This window comes from Bombyx mandarina, chromosome 06 (genome assembly GCF_030267445.1).
Source record: "Bombyx mandarina strain Sakado chromosome 06, ASM3026744v2".
In the NCBI taxonomy this organism is placed as follows: Eukaryota; Metazoa; Arthropoda; class Insecta; order Lepidoptera; family Bombycidae; genus Bombyx; species Bombyx mandarina.
Window position 1 is genome coordinate 4,149,884 of NC_143213.1, and position 20,870 is coordinate 4,170,753.

Sequence of the window (20,870 nt, forward strand, 5' to 3'; positions counted from 1 at the left end):
TTATAGGTGCAATCGACAGTGCATTGATAACATAGATAAAAAATATATAACTAAAACTTGATTACATTTAATTACATAGGATTAATTTATATTTACTTGGGAAATTATCTGCGACAATTTTTTTCTGTAAGCTGTGACACAATTAGATAAAACATCTATTTCATCACTTAAAGTTAGTTCAGCGCAATCGGACAAGTCCGAATGAACATTGACGGAGACCGCGCTACCGTGGACATTATTGTAGTCGCAAACGATTCTGTTTAAGGGAGAGTAAGCACCTAAATTCGAACGAGTGGGCTTTCTTATAAGCGGTTTATATTTCTTCGTTCTTAGTAAGTACTTAGGGGCTGATATTTTTATCTGGGTTAAGAGATTAAGTGTGTCTGTTATACCATAGATTAATCAAGTAGATACCCCCACTCTGAACAAATATTAATATATTTTATTATGTATTACTTAGACATTTTTGTCCACCTTGAGATTTCATTGTTCTTGTAACATGTCTGTGCAAAAGCGACTTACTTATGTTAAATTGCTTAGCTATTTCAACTAAAGACTTATTCCTAATTTCATAGGCTTCTATTACTGTTTTTAATATTAAGGGATCATATCTCTTATAAGGATTTGGACTCTTTGATACGTACACGCGAGGGATATCTAATAGAAAACAACACGTAAATGATATAAATATTTTCCAAACAATAAAATAACACTGCATTGATAATTTTGAATAAAAGTTCTAGACAAAAACATCATGAATAACCCAGATTCTTACCAACAAATTAAAAAAATATTGTTGTAACTACATAGACAACCCTACAATCCTGTACTCATTTAAACTTAGGTAGTTTCCATTTCACTTATTCTCATCCCAATTGACCCCTTTTTCATTGTTATTTGTACCCGAGACGTTCCCAATATCCCCAAAAACAACAGATTTTTACATGTATTTTTATTTTATCAAATACATTAAAACCAATAACAACTAAGACTTACCTTTAATATATATAATGGTTCAAACACTAAATAACATTTATAAATCACAGTCGTCATCTATTATTATCAAATAAATAAAAGAGAGCAAAGTTTCTAGCACTAAAATAATTACCACCACAAGAAGTTAATTTGAAATGCGATTTTTTATAAGTTAGCAGCTATTATCATGCATATTCAGAGTTGTTTTGTGGACTTTCAACATTCTACTATTACATTACAAAAAATGGAAGATTTTGCAACGATTAAAAAACTATTTAATATTGCGCGACGAAAAATTTTCCTGTTTTTTTTTCCCCCATTCACCTCTCAAACCCTAATCACCCCATTTTACGGTACCTACTAACCCATAGACCTATATAATAGGGACACGACATATTGTTCTATACGTACAATTGCTTATATAAATAGCACCCATTTTGAAGGCACATACATAAACATATATCTATCTCGTTCTTACTCAGCACTTTAACTCGCAGGAAAACAATATAACAGTATTTCAGTGCGTACATAAAATGAAACATGAATATACGTAAATATCTCCGTCTCCGTCTAATGAGGCCGAAAATCCGCCATGTTTAGCGCGCCAAATGTCATTGTCACGTCAGTTCGGCTGTCTGTTTTGGGTTGTACATTATTTATTGACTTTGATATCGATTTAATATGATTGATTATATAAAATTTCATAATTTATCATGCTTAAAACATACAAAAATAATAATTAAAACGTATTTTATAGGATCTCAAGAAAGTCGATGCCCTAAAACTATTATCTATATGTATTTAAATTCATTATGGAGCCCTCATCCAAAAATCCATTTTTCGGTCAGAATCTATTGATCATGACACTAATCATAAATACCACTTTAAAATATGTCATCAAAACATATTTAGACATTCTGTTTAGATATTTCGGGAAAAAGGCTACCGACAAAATCTCTTCGGAACTATTTAAATAAAATAGTTTTATTCCGCAGTGAGTAAAACACTATTGTAAATTTGTTAAATATTTAATAATTAAGTGATTTTAGAGAGGAAGTCACAAGGAATGACGTTTGTAATTAATGAATAAATATTCTGTAGGTGTTTTTTTTTTCACGCGGTCCCTTGATAAGTTTAAAATTTGAATCACTCTCAGGCGAAAGTGATTCAAATGGTGCGGCGCACCTTCCTTGGGGTGCGCTGCGGTAGTATGTTACGGACTTTAGAGTCAGCAAAACAATTAAAATAGATTGTAATAGTCTAAGAAAAACACGTACTCAAAATACGATAACATTTAGCATGCTAGAAATGGGCTGATGGCTTTGAACTACGCCATATCTTTGTGTTTTGCGACAAACGACAACTTTATAAAATCAGTGTAGCAACTTTTAAAAATCATCATATCGTTTACTTGGCAAATTCGAAGGACGAACTTGTCTTAGATTTCACCCATCTAAATCATATCATATTTGCACATAACAATATACCTACTTACTTCCCATTAAAGTATAAATTCTACAAATAAATAATACTCAACAATATTTAAAATAAAATGAGCCAAGAACGTTTATCGATAAAACCTGATAACATTGAAATCTTTTGTACAGCACTAAAGCCGCCATGTTTTGTGGCCAGATGACGTCACAGTGGCACGAAATTTTGGTTGACGTTTCATTTCCATAGGTTCCTACTTCATTGTACTAACCTCATTCGCGTGACAGCTAATAGTATGTCAATGTCCTGGATGTCATATTTGAAACATAGATAAAAAACTGTAGTGTAGGTAGGTAGGTATAGAACATAGACCTATATAGTAGGGACACGACATATTGTTCTATACGTACAATTGCTTATATAAATAGCACCCATTTTGAAGGCACACACATAAACATATATCTATCTCTTTCTTACTCAGCACTTTAACTCGCAGGAAAACAATATAACAGTATTTCAGTGCGTACATAAAATGAAACATGAATATACGTAAATGTCTCCGTCTCCGTCTAATGAGGCCGAAAATCCGCCATGCTTAGCGCACCAAATGTCATTGTCACGTCAGTTCAGCCGTCTGTTTTGGGTTGTACATTATTTATTGACTTTTATATCGATTTAATATGATTGCTTATATAAATTTTCATATTTTATTATGCTTAAAACATACAAAAATAATAATTAAAACGTATTTTATAGGATCTCAAGAAAGTCGATGCCCCAAAACTATTATCTATATATATTTAAATTCATTAAGGAGCCCTCATCCGAAAAATCGGACACCATTTTTCGGTCGGAATCTATTGATCATGACACTAATCATAAATACCTCTTTAAAATATGTCATCAAAACATATTTAGACATTCTGTTTAGATATTTCGAGAAAAAGGCTACCGACAAAATCTCTTCGGAACTATTTAAATAAAATAGTTTTATTCCGCAGTGAGTAAAACACTATTGTAAATTCGTTAAATATTTAATAATTAAGTGATTTTAGAGAGGAAGTCACAAGGAATGACGTTTGTAATTTTATTAACGAATAAATGTTCTGTAGGTATTTTTTTTTATCAGGCGGTCCCTTGATAAGTATATGAGAGTGATTCAAATGGTGCGGCGCACCTTCCGTGAGGTGCGCTGCGGTAGTGTGTTACGGACTTAAGAGTCAGCAAAACAATTAAAATAGATTGTAATAGTCTAAGAAAAACACGTACTCAAAATACGATAACATTCAGCATGCTAGAAATGGGCAGATGGCACTGTACTACGCCATATCTTTATGTTTTGCGGCAAACGACAACTTTATAAAATCAGTGAAGCAAATTTTAAAAATCGTCATATCGTTTACTTGGCAAATTTGAAGCACGAACTCGTCATAGATTTCACATAATATCTAAATCACATCATCTTTGCACATAACAATATACTTACTTCCTATCCTTCCTTCCTTCCTAAAGTATAAATTCTACAAATACATTCATACTCAACAATATTTAAAATAAAATGAGCCAAGAACGTTTATCGATAAAACCTACTAACATTAAAATCTGGGCAGCACTAAAACCGCCGTTTTGTGGCCAGATGACGTCACAGTAGCACGAATTTTTTGTTGACGTTTCATTTCCATAGGTTTCCTACCATAGATTATACACTTAATATATTGTTTCCTACTTCAGTGGTATAGAATGATTGAAAATGTAGCAGATCTTAGATAATACAAAGAAATTAATGTTACAATACCTACAATCAAATATTTTTTTTACGATAAAATGTTTTAGTTGTGTCAATATATCATAGATCAATAATAGTTTTTATTACAAACTTAGTTCCATTTCATCAAAACGAAGGTATGAACAGCTGCTATGCACCAACAATGCGTACCGTAAAATGGGGCGATTAGGGACAAATTCCAACTTTATGAGCAATTTTAAGGTAGTTGTTGATGTATATAATGCTATATCAGGATCAAAATGATTGAGTCTTGGGGGCATCTTTGTTGTCTAATTTAAAATTAAGCAACTAGCATTCCAGTTTAAGCAAAAAATGCAAAAATAGGTGTAATCCCTATTTACCCGAAAATTGCGGTTAATTGGGACGAAATGAGAAATTTGCTAGGGTTGGCACTACTTTTATTTTTATATATAGTTTTAATTAATTAATTTATTTAGTTGCACCAACAAAGTGATCATCAATAAAAAAAATTGAAAAACTGACAAAAGTACATGGCAGACATCACCTCAATTATAGGTGCAATCGACAGTGCATTAACAACAAAATATATATATATATATATATTTATTTATTTATACATAATAATATATCGTAGGCTTTATTAGAAACGGTTTATATTTCTCCGTTCTTGGTAAGTACTTAGGGGCTGATATTTCTATCTGGGTTAAGAGATTAGGTGTGTCGGTTATTCCATGGATTAATCAGATGAATACCCCCCACTCTGAACGAATATTAAATATTTTATTATGTATTACTTAGACATTTTTGTCCACCTTGAGATTTCATTGATCTTGTTACATGTCTCTGCAAAATTGACTTACTTATATTAAATTGCTTATCTATTTCAACTAAAGACTTATTCCCAATTTCGCTTCGAATAAACCAGATTTTTACCAACAAATTTAAAAAATATTGTTATAACTACATAGACAACCCTACAAACCTGTACCTATTTATATTTAGGTCGTTTCCATTTCACGTATTCTCATCCCAATTGACCCCTTTTTCGTTGTTATTTATACCTAAGACGTCCCCAATATCCCCAAAAACAACAGATTTTTACATGTATTTTTATTTAATCAAATACATTAAAACCAATAACAACTGAGACTTACCTTTAATATATATGCTGGTTCAAACACTAAATAACGTTTATAAATCATAGTCTTCTATTATTATCAAATAAATAAAAGAGAGCAAAGTTTCTAGCACTAAAATAATTACCACCACAGGAAGTTAGTTTGCAACGCGATTTTTTATAAGTCAGCAGCTATTATCATGCATATTCAGAGTTGTTTCGTGAACTTTCAACATTCTACTATTAAACTACAAAAAATGGAAGATTTTGCAACGAATATAAAACTTATATTGAGCGTCGAAAGATTTTCCCGGTTTTTTCCCGATTCGCCTCTCAATCCCTAATCGCCCCATTTTACCGGTACATATTTATCGATTACTTGGGCTTGTATCCATAATATTACATAAATAATTACTTTTTGCTGCAATTTATAGTGAAAGATGCATTAATAGGTAACATTTATTTCAGTGAAATCTATTTATGTACATCTTGAAACGAAATGACCATTTTTTGAAAATATTACTGACGATGATAATTAGTTGGCCGCAAGGGCAGACTGGGTAGTTTTCGAAACGCTGGGATTAAAAAGAAAAAATGCGAGGTAAAACCCTAAAAGTAATATAAATTCCAAGACATGAATTAGCTTTCATACAGAAAATACTTGATTTTGATTGATTTCATTTTATTTCAAACATAAAAATAAAATTTGTACCAAACTAGTAAAATGAAAGATGATAACCCATACTTAATTACAACCTATTATTTACATAACCTACATACTTAATTTAACTTAAAGTACCTAAACTTAATGTATCGTTTAACAAATAAAGAAAAAGGTTTATTGAATGTAAACAATTAACTTTTCCAATAAATCCATTTATTTTCAATTAGGTAAGTATAACATAGTCGTAATTTTATTTAATTGCCATATCCAAACAATTGTAGGGAAAAATATTTTTTTTATGATAAACAACAAAAATGTAAAGCAAAACCAAAGAATAAGTTTTGTTACATTAATACATCTTATTTCTAGATAAGATTATGTACCTATAAATAGACAATTTTTCTTATGTGTAGTCCAGGTTGTTTTTATTAAGGATACTTACTATTCTTGCCAATATGCAACATGCATTGTCTTGTTATGTAGTCTTGTAAAGACTGAAAAGTCTACCGTTGTAGACTTACTAAGTAACAAGATGCAGATGCTTATGAGCTTTAACAATACACAAAATATTCACAATTTGCTTCATTTCTGTAAAATTGCAGCCATCAATGCATCTTTTACTTTTTTGGTCAGCTCTTCCAAAATATCTGCTTTAACTCTTAGTTTTTTATTTCTTTCTTCCAAATCAATTGCCAATTGTTCCATCTGTAGTTCTTTGAGTTTCCTGTTCATTCTGGATCTTTTGGAAGCTTCATTATTCTTGTCTCTCAACTCTCTATACTTTGATTCTTGAGTGGAAATATTTGATGAGTTTTCATCAATGCTGCATGTGGATGATAGTGTGCTGTCTCGTCTCTTGGGGGGTCGGCCTCTTCTTCTGGTCCCAACCTGTCGCGATCCCTCAAGTGCAAGGATCATTTCTTTGATTGGAACATTTGACTTTTTCCTTTTATATTTTCGTGATGTCTGTTCAGCAAAAGGTGTATAGGTTTCATCAGAATCATCACTGTCCAGATGCTTCCTTTTGCTTAAATGTGTTCTTCTGTCTTCATTATCAGAATCCAGCTGAGATTCACTTTTTGGAGTGACTGGTTCATAATCATTATTTTTGCACGGACTAATGATGTTTACTACCGAGTTTAGGTCTAGTTCCGTTTTTTGAAGAGGCAAATCATTGTGGATTTCCTAAGCAATGAAATAGGAAATTAATAATTATTCATAATAAACAAATTATTTTTCATATTGTAACTGAACATGAGATGTTTACCCTTCTGGTGTTTAATTATAACTAAGTCTCATAGGCATCATATGCTACCACCACTTAAGCCAGGTGAGCCATAAAGTAATCTACTATCTCATTAGTACATAAAATAATATAAAAATGCGGTTAAAGTTACAATTGTTTTACAGGTCTTTCACAGTCTTCAAACTTAATCTACAACTGTTAAAGCTGTCATATAGAAGTAAAGTTGGTTATGCTATACAATTGAGGCTACAATCCTATTTCTCAAGGCGAGTGGCTGAATAAAATCTTGTAGTAAACATAAGTTTTAAAACATAAGCATCTTTGTCGAACCTCTATGGTCTGTGTTATTATGTATTTTAAGCACAAAATATAGAATTACCTTAAATGCACGTGAGCACTTTTCTTTTTCTAATTGCTCGACGTAACTAAGAACTTCAGGAGTGCTAATCGCATCAGCTGGCCAGCTTGGTGTACGAATTCCTACGTCAATGGAAAGTCCTCTTTCGCACTTGTGCAGTCCTTCTTTTTGTAAAACTGCATCATCACACTGATCGATGAGTTTAGGTAAAAATACATCACAATTTTCGACTTCACTTGGCAGGAAAGAAATAATTTTTGCGTCACAAGAGTCGTCTTCGGTCAAGGGCAATGTTTTTTGTGTATCTGTGTTTATAGTGTTATCTGTGTTGAATGTGTCGGTCCAGTTGACTGGTTCTGGATAAGCCCAGGAATCGTCAAGGGCCGCTGCGGACGTTAAACCTCCGATAACGACAGGCAGGCTGCTGATATCCAAAAATTGTTCTGGAAATTGAACCTCATTAGCTTCCTCTGGAATCGGCCCTAAGTCATTATTAAGAGCGAACCCATCGAAAGCTGGAGACATCGTGTCCATGGAGGTGTTACTATAAAAGCCTGCCTGGCCGTAGGGAGAGTTATCGTCCTGTACATCCCACCCTTGTAGGCAGAATGATGTGTGCGGTGTGTCGAAGGAACATGCCCGTTTTTCGGTTTCTTTATGAGAATCTGTTAATAAAAGTTCATTCGTTAGATTAAATGTATTTTGTTGAAATGTTAGGTATAACAATTTATTATATTCCATTCATCTTACCAATGGTCCGTGTTTGTTCTTCCCTTTCTGGAACGGAGCACAACTGATCCAGTTCTTGGAAGAACTCTGAGTTCGAACCGTGAAGCATTGTGCTCGCGTATAACTGTTCCGGTTTCAAATATTCCTGGAAATAGAATAAACTAATATTAAATTTAGTTCCAGTGACATAGCTATTTTTATATTTAAGTTTAATGTTAATAAAAATTCTATTATAATAGTACTCACGAATTCTCAGCTTCACTCTTACCTCGGAAAAGCTGGCTGTTGGCACTGTTCCTTGAGGCATTACTCCGTTGTTTCCTTGGTGAATCACTCCGGTTAGACCGTTCGCCTGTTGGTTCTTTTCTGGCTTTAAACGATCTAGGTCTACTACTTTCAAAATGTTTCGAGTCTTGAGACTCGTTTGCGAAAAAACCATGTCTTTTGGTGTTTGGACTGGTGTATTGAGTTCCGATATCGTCGCTCCGACTCGGGCAGGTGATCTTTTGAGCAACCATTTTGTATAGAACTACAAAAAAAATTACACGACGTAACTTAATGTGCCTTTTATGAAGCAATACGAGCGATTATAGTAGGATGATCGATGTAAAAATTTAGACCCCGTCGTAGTTCAACTACAGAATGAAGCCGCACGAACAGTACCAGCTTAAGTAGTAAAATATAAAGAAATAACTACCTACAAGGACTTAGTAGCTGAGTATTTTGAAAGTACAATTTTGAAAAGTCAAAAGTAGAACGAAACGTATAAATATGTAGTCGGTATGAGATATAATGATATTAATATATACATATTTTCATATTATTATATAGATATATTACATACTACGAAGGTCGGTACGAATGCCACGCATGCAAATAACATTACATAAAAATTAATGAACTTTTTAAATTTAATGAAATAAATAGGTACAATATAGTAGAGCGTTTGCATAAATATTATAAGATTTCAACCAGTTTCGGCACTTATGTGTGCTGATTTGCGAGAATTAAAATGAAAAAAAAAAAAAAAGGTTTTTGCGTCGTTAGTGTAATTGATGATCTAAGTACCTATGTCGTTATTACTTTTTTTCTTTAATTGATTACAACATTATAACATGATGACTTATTATGCAATCAGTCTAGTCACCTGCCCTCATAATCGTTATCAATGACATCATAATAATTTTTTTTACTTTTGAAGGGAAACAAAAAGATCTCTATAGTGAGTTAATAATATTATAAGTGCTTGCTCGCAACAAAATCCTTAGATTTATGTCGCTCCTAAATGTCGATTGAGATTATTAGTTTAAAATTACTTATACTAAAAACTTTAATTTGATATTAAAGGAAGTTATCACATCTAAATATACTTTGCTAGCTTGTAAAGTTATGTAAATATCGTTACATTTAAACTAAAATTTGTAATTCAAAATGTAAAAATATCTTATTAAGATATGCAAATCGCACGAACAAGGTGCTTCAGTTGATTATAAATTCATTAATGTTGTCGTGGAATTTAATGTCCTTGTAGCAGCTATCTAGATAATCACTTGTTATTTGCCTTATACTTATTTATCGCATTGATAAATATTTAAAGAGTTATTTTATGTTACTAAATCACCAATGACAAAGTTATACATTGTAAAACAAAAAATAACAATCTCTTATTTGTCAATGAGAAGGCTACGTTAAAGGCGAACACAAAATAGTTGAAATCTAGCCACCAAGCGCGAGAAATGATTGAAGAGCATTATGTACATGTTTAGTGCTCATTCTGAACAAAAAGCAACGTAATAGGTATGTTATATATAGGTATATCGTAATGTTTATTTGGATTTTTTTCCTTCTGGACCGTTTCTTTGCGCATCTGGTCTGTGAACAAATAATACTAATCGAAAAAAAAAGGTATAAAATATTTTACTCACTTGATTGAACTCTTCTTGAGCTCCTAAAGAAATGTTAACTCTTTAAGCTCCCAAACAACTAACTGTCCCGAGAGTAGGCCTGTAACAAATAAAAAGACGTAATTTAATAAATTTCTATTGACATCCATTACAATTATATGTTTCTACTTAATCTATCTGACCTCGTTTATAATACCGTCCAAAATGTGTTCCGCTCCCACACCAAATCGATTTCATAAATTTCCACAGAGATTATAATAAAACGGGTTTTACCACACGTAAAAAGATTGACCGGTTGTCTTGTCGCGTTAGGAAAAATAGTTTTAGCAACAATTCTAATTTTTTTGGGACTTGATACGTTCTAAAAGTAAGCAAGTACTGGTGGTAGGACCTATTGTGAGTCCGCACGGATAGGTACCACCACCCTGCCTATTTCTGCCGTGAAGCAGTAATGCGTTAAGGTTTGAAGGGTGGGGCAGTCGTCGTAACTATACTGAGACCTTAGAACTTATATCTCAAGGTGGGTGGCGCATTTAAGTTGTAGATGTCTATGGGCTCCAGTAACCACTTAACGCCACATGGGCTGTGAGATCGTCCATCTATGTATGCAGTATAAAAATATAAAAAACAACTACCAATCTCCCTACCGTGAAGTTACAGTTTTAATTACTAAGTAGGAAGGGTTTTTAAGACTGCTTATTTGGCTGGAATAATGGATAGGGCGTAGTGTTTTGATATTAATTATTCGCTTTGACAATGCGAGATACAATTATTATCTGACGAACAATAAAGATAGCGATTTCAACCAAGGCATCGCGTTTTAATTTTGCAACGTCATCGAAATTTCTAGGAACTCAATACGCCTTTGCGTTTGTAAATATTTAAGAAATTATCCACTGGTAGGAAAATACCACTCGTTGGTACTTATATATTTGAGGGATAGGTAAATTTAATTTTAATTTATGTATAAGTAAATTAAGCTTACCTGAGTACAGTGAATGTATGCAAGCCTTTCAAAACTAGAGTTCGATGTGATTCCGTTTTTGTAAAAAAGGAATCGAACTTAAACGAGCAATGCTTAAGACGTCTTAGTAAATACAGAATGTAAAAAGTTCAAGAGTTTCTCAGAATTGAAAGCGCGACACGTGCTCTCCGAGAGAGTACAGAAAATATTGTGCAATATTTTTGATCACGCTGTACACTGAAATCAACTATACTCGGTTTTCCTCAACCCCACCATATGAAATCTATAAATATTATTTTCGAACAACCTAATTGGCTCAACAGAATGACGTCAACTTTAACAGCCAATGAACAGAGCCAGATATTAGCGAGTCAGTAGTCACGCGGCCAACCTTTTCCCATCCATGTTCTATACAATATCTATTATGTTGGAGCTGTTATTGTTTGTTATACATACTTTGGACTGTTCCGTTTCATTCTAACCGGTCCGTCAATGTGAGGAAATTGGGGATTCACAAAGTTAAAAACAAGCGCATTATAATTATAATGACTCATGCATTCTTGTCGAATGAAAATAATTTACCTATATAGATTTTTACTTACAATCTAAATAAAGTTTTGGAGCAAATACGTAATAAGTATACCTTAAATACCACTGTATTATCATAATATGTAGCGTGTAAAAAAACACGTGTTATTAAATTATTTGTAGGACCGGATAATAAATAATACTATAGTTTTAGTAAGTAGGTAGGGGCCCCAAGGTTTATAACAGAACTGCGAAGCGTGAAAGATCAGATTCAGACAGGTATCAACATGTTTAGGCCGTGACGTTTTAGGTTAAAAAATAAGAATGACTCATACCGTGGCACGGAGTCACTTTAGTCCGGCATTGAACTAAGTTGAATAACCTATTTTATTGTTTAATCCACAAAGTACGTAATATGTATACCTAGTCTTTTCCGACGTCATACTTAATTACCTATTTATGTAAATTAGCTTAGGTAGTGCCTATTATTTTCAATTTTTAGAATTACTTAAATATTTATTGTCTATGCGAACAAGTTTATTAACATTAATGTAAGTGGTGCCTGCTATAATTACGAAGGTTATGATCGTACATATTTGTGTTATGTGTTACGTAACGGTAATAAGAATCATATCTATGTAATTCAAAAAATGCTCGAATTAGGTACTTTATTGTTTAGGTTAATAAGAAGTTGGAAGCTTATCAATGTATTGTATTATGATTATAATCAGACTAATACCCGTATGATTCGTTTTATTGTTCGTAAGTAGGTAAGTACCTACTTAACTGAATTACCTACCTACTCTTCTTTCGAGATTTTGTTAGTAAAAATATATATTTTAATTTATCGATTAATTAAAGTCATATAAATAGATAAATAAGGAATTGAAAACGATCAATGAGACAATGCCGGGGTTAAAACCAGCCAGGTACCATATTTTATTTGTAAACACGTAAGTACTTAACACGACCTCCACGAAATACTTCCATGCCGAAGGAATAAACTCATGTAACGAGAACGAAATCCGCAAAAGTAGTTCTGTGAACTGAAGCCCGCAACACACGTATCAAGTAACTGTTATGATCACAGATTCAAATCCCGTTTGTTTTGAGAAAAGTGAATCCTTTTTTTTGTTATTCCGTCAAATGAATAGTGCGTACGAACACATGGATCACTAAAGGTTAAGAGGTTATCGCAGTGCATTTAAAATAATGTCGAAGGCCATATCGAGACATGAGGAGTTCAAATTCTCAATTATACGTATAACGAATAGTATAACGAAACGCTTGAGAGTTCGCTCGTGTTAGCAACAACGTTAGGTTTGAGCCCCGCGAGCTCACCTACTAGTTCGGTGAATCTAGAATAAGTTACTAGAATAGGTTGGAAAAAAAAAGTTACAACATAGTTGTACGTTCAATACGTAATAATCACACGTGATATTATTCAAAAAAGAGCCTTCACTAAACTAAGTTAGGACGTATTGTGAATAAGTAAGTTTTTACTTAAAATTGTGAGGTAAGAACAGTTAAAGATAGTGGATCAGCGACATGTTCTATCCTTGGGTAGTGAATATCAACTAGAATGGGCGGGCTGCATTTAGAGAAGTGAAAGATATCTCTAAATAAAAAATCCTACAATGTTTCAAGACAATCAATTCCTTTGCCCGTATGGTGCAGAAACATGGACCCTTACTTGTCAGACTATGCACCGCGAGCGATAGAATACCTCGCATCTGATAACATAATATAATAGATCGAAACCGTAATATCGATATTAGACGGTAAAAAAAAGTTACAGATTTGGGTAAAAGAGCAGCAGATCTGAAATGGAGTTGGGCTGTAAACTTAGCAGGACGAAATGACAACACAGTGACGGTCGGCTGAGATTAGGTCGTAGAACACTTAGGAAGACTTATGGCACGTTGAACCGATGACATAGTCAGTCAGTCAAGTATGGCGGCCGATCGAACATACCTTATAACGTCGACATAACGTCTATGTCGAGCAATCAGTATCAAATTGCTGAAGATTATGATGAAATGCAAACGAAACGGTCCATGTTTGAAATATTAGGTACATACATAATATGAAATTAGCGTTTTGTCGTGTTGACCACTTTGATCTGGAATATCTCCTCTTGGGTAAAAATTCCAAATTCATAAATTCATTTAGTTGGTACATTTGAGTTTTGAAAAAAGTCATTCATTTCTTTTTCCTCATTATTTTTTTCTTTGGCGTCACTTAAGTATTACCGCACAATGGAAAACATGAAATATCGGTATATTTACGAGTACGAGGTCTACCGTGGCCCCAGTGCTGCAGAAACAGCTCGAAGGATTAATGATGACTGTGTTCGGCGCTGGTGGCGCAAAAGAACGCACGGTACGTATGGTTTCAACGTTTTCGTTCTGGAAATGTCGACCTTCAGAACCAACCCCGTAGACGGCCGAAGACCAAAGTGGAAAATGAAGATTTAAAGGCTACTGTGGAAGAAGATCCATCACCAAGCACTTCAATAATAGCTGCAGGTTTCGGGGTAAGTGATAAAACTGTATTAATCCACTTGAAGCAAATCAGGAAAGTAAAAAACTTGAACGATGGGTACCTCATGAAATGAACGAATCGAATTTGCAAACACGCGTTGACTGCTGTGTTACTTTGCTGCTCCGACACAATAATGAAGGGATTTTAAATCGAATTATTACTTGTGATGAAAAGTGGATACTGTACGATAATCAGAAGCTCGTCGCAATTGCTGAACCCTGGAGACCCAGCCAAATCCTGCCCTAAACGAAAATTGACTCAGAAAAAGTTACTTGTGAGTGTTACTAGCGCCGCGCCGATGTCGTTCACTACAGCTTTCTAAAATCTGGCCAAACGATTACGGCAGATATCGTAAAACGTGTCTTCTCTCGATTCCATGACCTTCAATAAAACTGATAACTCAGTGTTGCGCGCCCAATCGTGATTCTGCGATATCCCCACATAAAGGACACATAGGACCGTTGGACCACTAGTTTAATTGACACTGGCTGATGTAAAATGCGTCATATTTTATACCGAACGCTTGATATGAATTATAATGTACTAGCATATTTTACCAAGCTTGCTATGTCTTAAAACTGCTCCAGTTATAAAATTCCCTCCGGGCCTCCAATTCGCTGTTATATTACGTCACACGTGTAAATAGATACTGTGATAAACCCGATAAAGATATCTCTTGAAAAATTTACTTAATTTTTTATTTATATAATTCGATCATTAAATTCAAATTCAAATTCAAATTCAAAATCATTTATTTCAACTTGGATGTCATCAAAAACACACTTGTTGAATGTCAAAATGTAAAAGAAAATGTTAACTCTACCACCGGTTCCAAAAAAAGCCACAGTCCTGAGAAGAACCGGCGAAACAAACTCAGCGGGCTTCTTTTTTTTTTTTTTGTATTTTCTCAACTATTTTCTTTTTTTTTAAACAAGAAAACATATTTACAGTATACAAAAAAACAAGTCAAAAAAATACAATTCAAATAAATAATAATAATAATGAAAAATGAAAAGGCCAGGAGCGAACGCCTCATTCCCACGTAGTGCCATCTAGTAAAAAATCCTTAACTTTATAATATGCCTTGTTGCACAAACGTTCCTTGACAGTTTTCTTAAATCTATGAACAGGTAGTAGTTGAACGTTTTGTGGGATCTTGTTGAAAAGCTGTACACCCAGCCCCCTGAAAGAGTTGCTTATTTTCTTAATTCGAGCCGCCGGCAACGCAAGCCTATGTTTGTTCCTAGTGTTCACATTATGCAAATCGCAGACTCTGGGGAATTCTACAATGTTTTTACGCACGTACAATAAATTTTCAAAAATGTATTGGGACGCTAAAGTTAGAATTTTGATTTCCTTAAACTTGTCCCTCAAGGATTCCCTCGGGTGCATATTATAAATAGCACGAATAGCCCTCTTCTGCAGGATGAAAATCGTTTCGACATCGGCAGCATTGCCCCATAGCAAAATGCCATAGGACATAACACTATGAAAATAACTGAAATAAACTAGACGTGCCGTATCTTCATCAGTATACGTTCGTATTTTTTTTACCGCAAACGCTGCAGAACTAAGTCTATTCGCTAACTTGCATATGTGAGGACCCCACTGCAGCCTGGAATCAACTGTTATACCAAGAAAAACTGTCGAATCAACAAGCTCCAGTGTCTCTCCACTTACAATGATATTAGTGTCTACTTGTCTAACATTAGGTGTGGTAAATTTTATACATTTTGTTTTTTTGTTATTTAATAACAGATTATTAACACTAAACCAATGTACCACGCGCGAGATAGCATCATTCACATCGTCATAATCTTCCAATTGTCGTTTAATTTTAAACAATAAGGATGTATCATCAGCGAATAATACGACCTCGTGACGGGTTTCAATAAACTTTGGTAAATCATTGATATACACAAGAAATAAGAAGGGACCCAATATGGAACCCTGAGGAACACCCATATTAAGTAAGACACCGGAAGATCTCTTTCCTTTAACGTCTACCTTTTGGATTCTTCCGGTTTCCGATTAAAATACTACACCCATGTAATTAAAACTGCCATTGGTAATGGGACACGACGCCAGCTATAGTTCGACTGCATTTGCTAATGAGAGCAACGCAATACTGTGCTACCTGTACTACCACCTTGCGTATTCTCTCCTGCAAAGCAATGATGATTTTCGGTTTGAACAGGGAGACAACAGGCGTTGTACAATCGACTTGAGACTTCGACCTCATCTGTCAAGGTCTATGGATTTCTGCAACATCTTTATACCAGAAAGACTGAGCTCGTCGACCCAACTATAGTAGAATTATTTTGTCCGTGCAGAGTTTGGGTCATAAAAAATCGGAGCGGTGAAGCGAGTACTTCGCTCTCTCTTCCACGCACGAGCCTTATGGACGGGCATAGTGATGCGCATTATTGTTGTCGATAAGCGTTATCGATAGTGTATTTATTTTTGTTATTTTGTGGGTTAGTGATAAAAATGAAAGAAAGAATCACTAATCGAATATTTACACCACATATCGCCGCAGCAAATTAACGAGAACGGCAGAAATTAACACTTTGTAACTTTTTGGGATTTATTCTTATTTCAGTGAAAATTTTTAACACATTGTTGATAACAACACGTGCAAATATTATTTTGAATAAATTCTGCCGTTTTGATACAAAACAAAAGAGTAATCATTGTGTCACTAAATAAATTCAGAGAACGAATGCATAAAAACACATTACTCTTCGACATACTGTACTATAATTTGCAGGTAAGTACAAATGACTCATAACATAACAATGTCTCACCACCCTTCGTATACCACCCCGCCGCCGTGTACCTGTCTTCGATGACTCATTTGTTTTTATTGATAATGGCGTTGCGCCCGCGCAACATGCTCACCGCCGCGCCCTAGCCGGGCTATGTTTTATGACCCAAACTGCACGGACAAAATAATTCTAAGTACTATAGTTCAATAAAAATCCTCCACCGCCCCACTGTTTAGCCTTTATCAGTAGGAAGTCAACGTTTAGTGAAGTCGTCGTGGCCCAAAGGGTAAGACGTCCGGTGCATTCGTATCTAGCGATGCACCGGTGTTCGAATCCCGCAGGCGGGTACCAATTTTTCTAATGAAATACGTACTTAACAAATGTTCACGATTGACTTCCACGGTGAAGGAATAACATCGTGTATAGTAATCGGCACGTAAGTTGGCAAGGTTTTGGTGTAGTGGGGGTAATGTCGCGCATAGTGCACATTGCAACAAAAAAATTGTCACTTTTATTGCCCGCATATAATTTAATTTAATTTTATTTTATTTTTTATTTGTCATAATTTATTTTTAAGCCTGTGTGTTTAGAAGAAAATTAAAGAAAAGAGAGGAATTCGTGAAGTGTATTAGGTGCTATAAATAAAATACAATTAAAAGCTAAGAAGTTTATTTAAAAAAATATACTTCATATTAAAAATTATGTGTCGCCATCGTCACTATCATTTTCTAATAGTGCTACTCCTTGGATTAAATTTATGGTAGCACCTGAGCTGGTGGAAGGAGTTGGCTCCTCATCGTTGACATAATGAAGAGTCGCTGTCGTCACTGGCGTAAATAATAAAACGCTCTGTGACTGAATCGACTATATGGTTATTGGTATTTGGTCCTGGCATTGCAAACAAATTTAAAAGAATAATACTCGTAACAAAAACTAAATTTAAAACAATAATAACAACTCGTAACAAAAACTCAATATAAACAAAGGGTTCCTACAATTTAGTAGGCGCATGTGTAATCAGGAGCGAACGGAACGTGGACGCGGTGCGGGAGGGGAGGGTCGACTGAATCACCAATCGCGCGCTCGGAACGGTGCTACGTCTTTCCCCGCGTCCCGCTTGACAACCAAAGAGACCTATAAAACGACTTCTGCGCATCTGACGATTCTTGCCAAGTTACGTGCCGGGGACTATAATAAAAATCAAACCCGCACAATTATAATTTGCGTAATTACTGGTGGTAGGGCCTCTTGTGAGTCCGCACGGGTAGGTACCACCGCCCTGCCTATTTCTGCCCTGAAGCAGTAATGCGTTTCGGTTTGAAGGGTGGGGCAGCCGTAGTAACTATACTCACACCTTAGAACTTATATCACAAGGTGGGTGGCGCATTTACGTAGTAGATGTCTATGGGCTCCAGTAACCACTTAACACCAGGTGGGCCGTGAGCTCGTCCATCTAAGCAATAAAAAAAACGTAGAAGTATAACTACTTAGCCTTTAAAATTGGTACTAGCAGTAGGCGGCAGGGACGGCGATGACACTACATATGATCTGGACTAAGTTCAACTGCCTACGATAACAATACTCAAAGTTAGGAAAAAGTAGTTTTATTAAGAATGTTGAATAACATCGAAATTGAATGAATTGATTTGATTTTGAAACAATAATTAGTGACTTTTGTTCTTGCTGTATTTATTGTCAATGAATTGTAAATGACCCGGTTGCGCGCGGAATTTAAATTGTGGGTCGATCCAAAAATGTCAGCGTCTCAAAATTGGCTTTTTTTAATTATAGTAGTATCCACTTATCAAACGAAAAATTGTACTTACATTTTACCGTGTCTTCTACACCACAAGATCTTAAACTTAATAATCCCTTTTCTCTGAGAACAATAGCTGTTAATTCTTCTCGGGTTAACAAAATTAAATGTAGAAATATTTGTATGGTTCTGTTCAAAACTATTTCCGACACCTGAATGCTTATTTTTTTGCATGTAGACACAGCTCATGTTAAATACAACCAAATTTATTCTTTTTGATTTAATGATGCTTATTCTTGTCGATACAATAAGAAACAGAATCAGCGGCCTTAAAAACTTTTCAAGACCAAAATTCAATTACGATTAAAACGGTTCTTTGCTTTATGATTTAAAGGATAAGATACACAATTTTTTACAATAAAACCACTTCTGTTAATGTTTAAGCGTTAAATCAAAGAGTATATAATCACTTCGTCGTTATATGAGGAATGACGATCTTTTAACAGGACAGGATTCACATACGTAATGGATGTATCTACTTATCTCAGTTAACTCGGTCATTGGTGGCTGACGCAATCCAATGGATGACTGCGTGAGTAAATAGATAACGTTCCGTTTCACGACATTGAAATAAGTGACTCGAATCTGAGTCCACAATGTTAATAAATATTAGTAAATTTCATAAAATAAAGCAAGATTCATTCATGGTGGATATGCTTTAATAGTAATCGCCGGTTCTGGCATAATTTGACAAAACAATTTGATATAAATACCCACCCATCTTGGTACACTCCTGAGGTTATTGGGAGTATTAAACTTAAGTATTTCCATCACGTTAAATTCAAGACTAATGGCCTTGAATTCAATAAACAGCTGTCTCAGTACTATAGAACCTGAGTTAAAGAGGTAATTTCTCTTGCAAACCGAGAGCATCTACGGAGAATTGGATCTAATATTACTCGGGAGTCCGCAGTATTCTGGAACCATATTCGGAATCAATGGACGTATTGTTCGTCAATAGGTATTTACACTCATTATGGTAAAATAGTAGATAGTGGTGAAGCTGAAGATATTTTTGCTAACAACTTTAGTTCAGTCTTTCACGAGAGTGTGCTAGTTCTTCAAACGCCAGTTCAAATGAAACCCCTGTGAAAAATGTGAGTATTTCAATGAATAGCATCACTTTTAAAGACTTACATCAAGTGCTGCGTCAACTGAAAGTTTCATCCTCGCCAGGGCCTGATGGTATACCTGTATTCTTAGTTAGTGATTGTGTGTCGGCTTTTGACAAGCCCCCTTGCTCTATTTGTACAACTTGTCTATACAAGAAATGACATATCCTTCAGTATGGAAACTATCGAGAGTAACGCCAGTTCCCAAGGATGACTCGTCTACTGAAGTGTCATCGCATACGCCTATTGCTATTTTGTCGGTATTTGCGAAAGTTTTTGACAGTTTGATTAATCGCCAAATAATAATCAAAATATCACCCTACTTAACGGACGCGCAGCATGGCTTCCGCGCTGGCCGGTCGACTGTCACCAACAATATCAACTTTTCTGACTTTGTTCTCCAACCTTCAACACATGAATATAGCCGGCAAGTGGATGTTGCCTACTTTGATTTTAAAAAGGCCTTTGATCTTGGTGACAATGAATGACATAGGTATATTATTATTGCGGAAGCCGGCATTTGGGTTCAGCAGGTGCCTCTTAACGTTTTTCGCCAGTTACTTGAAAGATCGGAAACAATTTGTTCCAATTTGTGGCCACTCATCTGGGGAGTTCTATACCGGTCTGGGGTGAGTCGGGGGAGTACGCTTCAGATTTCCACCTGTTTCGGTCTCTTCAGAACTCTTTAGGCAGTGTCAGGTTAACATCACGAGAGAACTGCCAAAACCAATTGTCGCGGTACCTATTTTGATCAGAAGCCCCAAAATTTTTATAGCAATGGGATCGTGTCCCTACCTAGAAGATGGCAAAAAGTTATCGAACAAAATGGTAGCTACATACTTTAGTTAAATATAAATAAAATAAACTAAAAAATGTTGTGAATTTTCTTAAAAAATCCGAAGAAACTTTTTCCCCAAACTATTATATTGGTCTGTTGATGCGACTTACCCCTACGGCTCTAAGA

At 34.9% G+C, this 20,870-nt stretch overlaps 1 protein-coding gene across 4 annotated transcripts; it reads right to left on the minus strand.

The window, feature by feature from the left end:
* Window positions 1-6,133: 6,133 nt before the first annotated feature.
* On the minus strand, window positions 6,134-19,079 carry Cbz (chorion b-ZIP transcription factor). Of its 4 annotated transcripts, none has more exons than XM_028170293.2 (6): window positions 18,805-19,079; window positions 10,196-10,274; window positions 8,539-8,799; window positions 8,292-8,415; window positions 7,563-8,206; window positions 6,134-7,122 (listed from the first exon to the last, which is right to left on the minus strand). In XM_028170293.2, the coding sequence occupies exons 3-6, from the start codon at window positions 8,707-8,709 to the stop codon at window positions 6,520-6,522; spliced, it is 1,542 nt and encodes a 513-aa protein (XP_028026094.2). In that variant the 5' UTR covers window positions 8,710-8,799; window positions 10,196-10,274; window positions 18,805-19,079; the 3' UTR covers window positions 6,134-6,519. The 4 variants fall into 4 exon arrangements, with proteins under 4 accessions (XP_028026094.2, XP_028026093.2, XP_089584229.1 ...); XM_028170292.2 differs by lacking the exon at window positions 18,805-19,079 and adding an exon at window positions 11,160-11,564; XM_089728103.1 differs by having other exon boundaries at window positions 8,292-8,799.
* Window positions 19,080-20,870: the final 1,791 nt, after the last annotated feature.